The sequence below is a fragment of the Chaetodon auriga genome, chromosome 5 (genome assembly GCF_051107435.1).
Source record: "Chaetodon auriga isolate fChaAug3 chromosome 5, fChaAug3.hap1, whole genome shotgun sequence".
NCBI lineage: Eukaryota > Metazoa > Chordata > Actinopteri > Chaetodontiformes > Chaetodontidae > Chaetodon > Chaetodon auriga.
Window position 1 is genome coordinate 22,305,638 of NC_135078.1, and position 9,596 is coordinate 22,315,233.

A 9,596-nucleotide genomic window follows, 5' to 3' on the forward strand; every position below is an offset into this window, starting at 1 on the left:
ACCACTGTGTTTGTCCATGCACCAACATCTGGAGATCAAACCGCACAGACCAACATGAGGAACAACATCTGCATGAATCACAGATTTTTAAAAAATGTTTGCAAACAATTCAAATGTACCGTTTGTCTCCTCATATTCATCACAGATCTTGTCTTTGTGATCTGAAATGATAAAAATGCAGTAAAAGTAAAATAAAAAGTAAGTTTCTTCTGTTTGTGATTGGAAATATCAGAAACCAGATTGTAGATTCTGGTATGCTCACTCATGGTCAGTGACAGTCCTACCTGATGAGGCGGTGCGGTGTCTCCTGAGGACTTTTCGGTGTCGTCTGTGACTCACAGAGCAACGGTACGATGGCCAATCACCGGTCGCCACCGTGATGATCGCCACAGCGCTGTGGCCACGATGCTTCTTGTTTACAGCAATGCTGTAAGGCGAGCTGGACATGTGGCCTTCAGACGGTGACCTCCAGCTGACCTCAAGGCGCCCTCTTCTGAAGTCACTCACCATACAGACCAGCAGGGTCCAGCCCAGCCTTTCCCCTGACAGGTGGACTGGAGGGGCAAGAGATGCCAGCACATCACCCTCTACCCCACCTATAAGATGATGGAGGACAACATGTTCACGCAGGATGGGGAGAGCTCTGAGGTCTGCAGCTATCTAACAGAACAATATGCACTAGTTCAAAGACAGCTGCTCAATGTGGTGCATTGTCCATTCAAACACGGACATCAAAATATGCTATTATATACTATATATTCAGCTTAAGCTGAACTCTTGTCTTAGTATTTTTACTCTGTTGTGCCTTTTCCCCTTTACTCATTTGCACATTTACAATACCATTGGCACATTTGCATTTTTTTTACTACTACTGCTTCTATTATTATTATGCCTTTGCTATAGTATAGTTTTTTTGTTTTTTTTTTAACTTTTTAAAATATTTTGTCCCTCTTTCTAACTGTGTTTTGAGCAACAAAGTCAAAGCCAAAGGGATCAATGAAGTTTTTCTTGGAATCTGAGTAAAGACATAAAGTGTAACAGCTTATTATAAATCCTTCATGCGTTTGACATTAGTGCCAGGCACAGCTCTCAATGTATCAATCACTTGTGTTTTTGTCCTGCAGTCTGTCATAAATCTTTGTGATTTTAACATAGTAACTCCCTGTTTGAGGTAAATTTGTGAATTTGTGCTACATAAATAATATTGACTTGACTGCCAACAGTCACTTATTAAACTCAGATACAGTGATCAGGCTTTAGGTGAAAAACTAAATTCTGAATTTTCACCAAAGAGCGATGTGTAATTTTCTTGCCTATTGATTCAAAATATACACCATAATCTTGGAGATTAAAAGCTCTTACCTGTCCACAAATAGATGATAGGAAGGTAAAATAGACCCCTGGATGGCTCTGTCATGTCTGCCTCAGTCAGAATAGCTCCGCAGATTACTGCCTTGTTTGTGTGTGTGTGTGTGTGTGTGCGCTTCTATTTGTGCACCTTGTGTGTATGTGAGTGTGTAAAATGGGGGCATGCCGTTTGGCTTTGCCAGGAGCATTGCATTATGGGGGACTGACATGTCTCATTGTTGTGACCTTATACTTACAATGGATCCCCCCCCACCTGCCAACACAAACAAACCCACACACTGAGGGAGAGACAGAGAGGCAGCCAGTGTGAGCTCTTTCACAAATGAGGCTTTATCTGCATTTAAATAGAGGGAGAGACATGAGGACAGGACAGTGATGAGGACAGTCGAGAGACAGTGAACAACAGGAGAGACACCTGCCCACGGCTGTTAGTTCTGAGGTAAGAAGCTGATCATATCAACACACCCTGAACATTAGACAGCACTGTGACAGGCCACACCTGCGCGCGCACACACACGCACGCACGCACGCACGCACTGGGTTTTTTTGGGAGTGGGGGTGAAAAGAGAAAGTGAAACTCAACAGCAGGCACAGGAAGGACGGAGAATAAGGAGAAAATGATCGAGGTAAAGCTTTCCGACATTTGCTACTAAGTGATTTCTCTTGAGCTCTGCAGATAACTTTATATAAAACTACAACAAACTCAGCCAAGGCAGGAGTACAATCAGGACGCTTTCTGGTGAGCTCGTGGGTCTTGGTAGTTAACACAGTCCTCATCTGATCAGCGTGATGCAGCTCCTGCCTGTGTAGCCTGGTTTGAACTGCAGTTATGCTCCTGCAGCTGTTGTCACCTTACAGTTATAGCTGTGCCCTCATCTTGTTTTGTCCGCATGGAAAATCATGTGGCTCGCTTGCCAAGTGTTCGAGTCTCCTTCAGGCCGGGATGTGTTGTGATTCAGGCCTATAACTTACAGCTCAGCTCAGTCTGCCCGAATTAATCGCTCACTCGACACAGTCCACGTGTGATGCCTGCAGGGTCCCAAACTGTCCGTTTGTGTAAACATAAACACCTTTGCTTTGTTGACAGACACATTGAATAAGATGGATTCATTGTGAGCTATATGGAAGAGTAACATTTGAAACCATAACTATAAACCTGACCTATTTTACATTTTTGATTGAACTCCACTAGGGGAACAGGAAGTACACAGGTGTAAATGTTGTTTCAGTGAGAGATGTGTGTGATGTGTTGTTAATCCTGCTCTAATGTCTTTCAGGTTTAAGATAAGAGACCTTTTCGATTCAGCCATTGTCTCATATCCGGACAAATCATCCCGCAGACGTTCAACACTCACATCAGATGATTCTTCATCGCTCCTGATGTTCAACACTAGCTGCCAGCCTGTCACGCTGTTACTGTTTTCTTTTTAAATCAGTGGTTGAAGGCATTTCCTCTATAATGGCCTTGGTGAGGCTATTAGTGCTGTTTCTATTCCACGTGTCTCTGGCTGGGTCGCAGCCCACCCAGAGCTCACAACAGGCGCCAGGCCCTCCTCACCCAGCAGGGGACCAGTCTTCTTTGGGTTCTGGTAATCTGTCCTTCCCGTGGAGCCGTCTTCGCCTGCCAAGGTACACTTCACGCTCCTTTTTTTAATACCCACAAACAGGAAATTGACAAGAAAATGGCAGACCTCCGATTTTGAGTCACAGATTAAAAAAAGGAACACATATTCCTTTCTAGGTACATCATTCCTCTTCACTACCACCTCCTCCTGCACCCAAACCTCACAAGCCTCAGTTTCACTGGCTCAGTGCAGATCCAGATTGATGTCCAGAACAATACAAACTGGGTTGTATTGCACAGCAAGGGTCTGCAGATCTCCAAGGCCACCATATTGGACCAGAACCTCGCTCATCTGTCCGACCAGGTCGCAGAGCTCCAAAATCCCAACTTCTCTTATTCACTTTAACTTAATGACTAGAAATAAAACTGGAATTTTCTAAATACATTCTGCTTTTCTCTTCATAGATTCTTCCGGTTTTACATAACCCTTTCCATGAGCAGATTGGCATTTTCTCTCCCAGGGTGCTCAGCAGTGGGCAAAAGTACTTTCTGTATATTGAGTTTGGGGCAGAACTTGTCGAAGGCTTCTATGGCTTCTATAAGAGCACGTACAGAACCAGTGCAGGAGAGACCAGGTAAGACCACGTGGATAATTTCACAGCAAGCTGGGTAACATATACTACACATACTAACATTCAGCTAACCTTTCCAGAACATTCAGGGAACCTAATAATTTTAGTTTTAGGTCACAAAAACTTTTAACATCTCAGGAACTTGATGTGTAGGAAAGTTCAATAAATGCTCCCACAACCACACCAACCTTTCGGCAACCAAACTTTGCTGGCTGGGAGGGAGATTTCAACTGCTAAACAGTATCTGACGACGTCTCTTCTCAGAACCTTAGCTTCGACTCACTTTGAGCCCACGAGTGCTCGGATGGCATTCCCTTGTTTCGATGAGCCAAGCTTCAAAGCCAACTTCGCCATACGGATCAGGAGGAGTCCAGAGTACATTTCTCTGTCCAACATGCCTGTGGTGAGTGCTGCATATATGTTGGTTAACACGCGTGTTCTAGTGTATGAGAAATGGCTGCAATGCATCGTTTGCATATTTCAGGTCAAGACAGTTCAAGTGAACGATGGCCTCCTTGAGGACCAGTTTGATGTGAGTGTGAAGATGAGCACGTACCTGGTAGCTTTTGTCATCTGTGACTTCAAATCTGTCACTGCAACAACTTCCTCTGGGGTGCAGGTGAGGTCTTCCTGACATTATTTGAATTTCTTTCCGACAAAATCACTTTCTTAGTGGCACATTTTTATTGTTTGTGCTTCTGCACTGTATATCCGTAGGTATCCATCTACGCTGCCCCTGAGAAGTGGCAGCAAACCCGTTATGCCCTGGAGGTTGCTGTCAAAATGCTAGACTTCTATGAGGAGTATTTCAACATCCACTATCCTCTACCCAAACAAGGTACCCTTTCACCAGTTTTTGTGTTACTAAGCCACACAGCATATCGTTTCTATTGCATATACTCATTTTCCCTCTTCACATCATCACCTTTTGTCCCCTGACCTGTCTGTGTGTTTCCTCTCAGATCTGATAGCCATCCCGGACTTCCAGTCAGGTGCGATGGAGAACTGGGGTCTGACCACCTACAGAGAGACCAGCCTTCTCTTTGATCCCCTCACGTCCTCCATTTCTGATAAGCTCTGGGTTACTATGGTGATCGGCCATGAGCTCGCCCATCAGGTGAGAGTGTGACGCTCAAAAGTGTTTGTTTCGCTCATAAATCCAAACATTACGTAAGATGTCAATACAGAGTGCTGAAATTCAAAAGCTGCCTTGCCTGCAGTGGTTTGGTAACCTGGTGACCATGGAGTGGTGGAACGACATCTGGCTGAATGAAGGATTTGCCAGATACATGGAGTACATTTCAGTGGAGGCCACCTACCCCGACCTCAAAGTGGTATGTGCTATGTTTAATCTGAGAATCGACTTAATTGATCAATAGTGGTATGTTAATATTGAGCCTAAGAGAAAGCACTGAAACTCCTCTTGTGTGTCCAATCTTGCAGGAGGAATATCTTCTGCACACCTGTTTTGCAGCCGTTGGTCATGATTCATTGAACTCCTCTCGGCCAATATCCAGCCCAGCAGAGAGCCCCACCCAGATCAAACAGATGTTTGACACAGTCTCCTATGATAAAGTATGCTTTCTGTCTCATGCATGTGTTGTGCTTTCGCTCACAGAGAGGGTCACGTAACTGATAATAGCAATTCATTCTGAGTTTATTTTCTGTGGAAATTTATTACCTGTGAAATCAAGAATAAACCAAATTTAGTCAGCTTTTTTTTAAAAAAAAAAAAAACAGATATTTCTTTTACTCAGTTCTGATTGGCCTTGTTATGTTTGAAATTGGCAAACAGCTTCTAAACAAACACTTGTGAATGCATAACTGTTGGTTTTTAGAATGATATTGGATAAGAAAATCTATTGTTTTTCTTATTTATGTCTATTAACATTCATAAGCTTGAACACCAACCAACAGCATAAGCTGCCAGGGCCCATTGATTAAAATAAACCTTTTTTCTGTGTCCCTCCAGGGAGCATGTGTCCTGCACATGCTGAGACACTTTCTGACAGATGACGTGTTCCAGAGCGGGATAGTACGTTACCTTCGCAAATACAGCTACAGAAATGCGCACAACCAGGACCTGTGGGACAGTCTGTCGAATGTACGACCACAAATTACATTACTTCTGAAAGCTGTCACTGTGTAGTCCTTTGTAAGACATTTTTAAAAAAGTCGTTCAAGAGAAATCAAAGTGACCATTATGTCTGTTATGTCATTGCCATCAAATTTATGTTATGCTTCTCCAGTAATGCAGTTGTGGGAAGACATGGTCCAATCTGAAGTTAACTGTCTCATTGTACAGAATTGAATTAGCTAGAATTTGGCAGAAAGATCACATTCAAAATCTCAAAATTATGGAGTTCTCTGGTCAATCTAAGGTGCATGTGATTTGCAAAAGTCTTATTTTATGTAAAAACTTTTATTTTTCAGACATGCTCAGAGGAGGACTTCATCTTAGGAAAACACTGTTACAACAGCAACCAGGCCTCCAAGAACGCGGTGAGTAAACATTTAAACATCACCTCGCTGACCTCTCCTTGTGGGTTTCCTCTTAAATCTTCACGCCGTTTATAAGATTCTTTTTTGACCATTCGGGGTGGTGTGGTTGTCTGTGTTGATGTCTGATTGTCCTCCACAGTACCTGTTTGCAGGGGAACACCTGGACCTGACAGCCATGATGAACACTTGGACTCTGCAGAAAGGTATTCCTCTGATAACTGTGAGAAGGAAGGGGTCTTGGCTGCTGCTGAGACAGGACAGGTTCCTGAGGACAGTGCTGCCTTCTGACCCCCTCTGGTCCACATTGCAACAGGGGTGAGCACATGCACTTATATTGTCGATTCTACTATTCCATACACACTGTATTTTGCTCTTTCTCTTCTTCTTGGTTTTTACTCTTGGAGCTACTCGTTTATTATTAACAAGACTTTAAATTTTAGATTTTACATTTCTAAAATGATGTTCTTTTTTTGTATAGTTTTTTGTGGCATATCCCCCTGACATACAAGACTGATGCCTCCAGCACCATCCACAGACACCTGATGACAACACAAACAGGTGACAGCGAAGAGATGTAAAACACTGTATGCACATCCGCATTCTTACTTTGCCGCTATTTTGTTTTACCATCCTCCGTTTTGCTATTTCTGCCTCATTTAGACAGCATACATGTAGGAGAGGAAGTCGGCTGGGTGAAAGTAAACACTGACATGACAGGCTACTATGTGGTTCATTATGAGGACGGCGGTTGGGACGAGATGACCAAACTACTTTTGGCAAACCACACTGCTCTGAGCTACAAAGACAGGACTCAGTTGATACACAATGCCTTTCAGCTGGTCACGTAAGTGTTTATGTGCGAACGTGTTTGTGGGTCCCTGTGAAAGAACAAGAGACCAGGATTTTTTTTCCCTCTATGTCTGTTGGCACATAAACAGCTTTGATTGCCCTACCTGAAATAGCACCTGACCTTTGAAATATTCTTCTATGTGTCTAAAGGGCGGGTCATCTGCCGCTCAATAAAGCCTTAGACCTGATTGGTTATCTGCAGTTGGAGACACACACTGTTCCTCTCCTCCAAGGACTGGGCTATCTGGAGGCCTTTTACCGGATTATTGAAAAAAGGAATGAGTTTGATCTAACAAGCAGCCTGGGGGTAAGGAGAAAAGAGTCCACAGTGAATGTAGTATTACGCTGGTGTGAAATCATCTTCATGTGAGATGGTGTTTCTCTGTGTGCTTTGGTGCAGAAGTACATCCTGCAGTTTTTCCGTGCCGTCATTGACCAGCAGACGTGGAGTGACAGGGGCTCTGTATCAGAGCGACGGCTGAGGTCAGAGGTCCTGTCACTGGCTTGTCACCTGGATGACCCTCCCTGTCTGGAGCGAGCACGTCAGAGCTTCAGAGACTGGCTTCAGTCCAACGGTACTCTCAAGTATGTCTATCTAAATTGTATTTTAACACACATCATTAGAACAGCTGCTGATTTGATTCATGTAAACAGCAGATATTTCTCTGTGCTAGAGGCTGGAGCATATAATTTGATTTTTCATCATGTCCCTAATATGCACGTCTCTGCTTGTGTTTACCCTAGCTTGCCCACTGACGTGGCAGAGACAGTGTATTCAGTTGGAGCTCAGGATGACCACAGCTGGGCCTCACTCTTACATACATACAACGTCTCCCTCTCTGCAGCACAAAAAAACAAAATCCTGTTTGCCTTGACCTGCACAAGAGACACAGACAAACTACAAAGGTACATTGTCACCGGCTTGCTTTTTATCACGCAGCTAATGCTGCCACCAAGTGGCAAACATGAGGTATTGCATCACACTACCACTGTTAAGAGATTTCCAATATTTATTCTGTGTCTTTTTTAAAGATCTGCAAACAGCTTTCAGTGGAGGCTGTTCAAGTGATGGCAGATAATGTGGCGTTGATAGAGCAGGTTATATTGTGTGTGCTTGCATTTCAGACTGCTGGAGCTGGGTCTGGAAGGGAAGGTTATTCGATCCCAGGACTTGTCCACTCTCATCCTGATGGTGGCCAGGAACCCGCGGGGGCATCAACTCGCCTGGAACTTTGTCAAGAAGAACTGGGACACGCTGGTTGAAAAGTTAGTACAATATATTGGGGACACTGTAGATGATACAGCTAACATTTATGAAACATTACAATAAAAATATACAGACATACTCACACTACATCATCTTGTGAGTTGGATTCACAAACTTTGTGTAAACCAGTAGAACCTGCCTTTTCAGTGGCTTCTGTGCCGTTCAGTAACGAGCGGAACAGGTTTTTGATTAGATCAAGGCCTGAGTATAACTCAAGCAACACAATGGGTAGTTGATTCCACAACTATAAACACTTTAAATGCATGTATTGGTAGAGATATAAGTCTGTGACTGTCCTCTGTTTTCTTTCTGCTCTGCAGGTTCCAGTTGGGCTCATTTTGTATTAGGAACATCATCATTGGTACCACAGGCCAGTTTTCATCTCCAGAGGAACTCACTGATGTACGTGTGCTCTGTATTTTGAACTAAACTATATTTGACGATGCAATTTAGATATGCACCAGTATTTCAGCATGCTTTTTGAATTGCCTGGTATTGGCAGTGTCACTAATATTAATGCCACTATCACCTCTATCATTAATATTACTGTCTTAAAATACACTTGGCAATGTTTGAGAAACCTAATTCCAATTGTTTTTAGATGTAAGATAATGTGGTGCTGTGCTAAAAAGCATTTACAAAACCCTGTGCATTAACAACGCATGCTAACCTTGTTGCATAATATAATTGTGACTTAAACTGAAAGAAAAGGCCTGTGAATGTTGTATAATTGTCAGATGTGTGCGTTTTTGTAAATGGTTGTGTGTTTGACCCCCAGGTGCAGTCGTTCTTTGAGTCCATCAAAGAGCAGGCATCTCAGCTGAGAGCCACTCAGGTTGCCCTGGACAACGTGCAGAAGAATGTTCGCTGGTTTCAGAGGAATCTAGAGACCCTGAGAAACTGGCTGAATGAGCACATGAAGTGACAGACGACAGAGAGAGAGGTGCTGGTCGACAGACGCCACGGAGGGGATATTTGAACCATGTTTGAATTCATGTGCTTGACATCACTGAAGAGTTGACAGTTTTGTATGACAAAAAGCGTTTTGTAAATTTTCAGGGGACTTATTTGCTAGACAAAAAAATGAATTGGTAGAAGAGCCATGTGTGTACTGTGAATGTGTGTGTCCATGTGTGTGAGAGAGAGAGAGTGACAGAGAGAGTGAGAGATCCATTCCAGAGTGACACTCAAATACTGTGTAAATGGATTCTTAAATAGACAATTAAAGGGTTAATTGTACCTACTGGCACCTTTGTGTGTGTTACGTTAACTGAAACATATCCTTGAACAACCAGTTTGCCTGCACTTGCACATGTGTGTGTGCTTGGCATTCATCATATCAAGTTCTTTTTTTTTTTTGATTATTTTTTGATGTTAAGGTAAAACCTTTAGAAAAGGTTATGGATGGGGTTAG

The 9,596-nt window shown here is 43.1% G+C and overlaps 1 protein-coding gene across 1 annotated transcript; it reads left to right on the forward strand.

The window, feature by feature from the left end:
- Positions 1 to 1,935: 1,935 nt before the first annotated feature.
- erap2 (endoplasmic reticulum aminopeptidase 2) lies at positions 1,936 to 9,420 on the forward strand. Its single transcript, XM_076730141.1, has 21 exons — positions 1,936 to 1,994; positions 2,646 to 2,997; positions 3,110 to 3,296; positions 3,398 to 3,567; positions 3,829 to 3,967; positions 4,049 to 4,183; positions 4,282 to 4,402; positions 4,527 to 4,681; positions 4,785 to 4,898; positions 5,008 to 5,139; positions 5,537 to 5,668; positions 5,998 to 6,066; positions 6,206 to 6,381; positions 6,545 to 6,624; positions 6,727 to 6,910; positions 7,066 to 7,222; positions 7,316 to 7,500; positions 7,660 to 7,821; positions 8,041 to 8,181; positions 8,503 to 8,584; positions 8,961 to 9,420. Exons 2-21 carry the CDS (start codon positions 2,828 to 2,830, stop codon positions 9,105 to 9,107), a joined length of 2,838 nt encoding a protein of 945 aa, XP_076586256.1. The 5' UTR covers positions 1,936 to 1,994; positions 2,646 to 2,827; the 3' UTR covers positions 9,108 to 9,420.
- Positions 9,421 to 9,596: the final 176 nt, after the last annotated feature.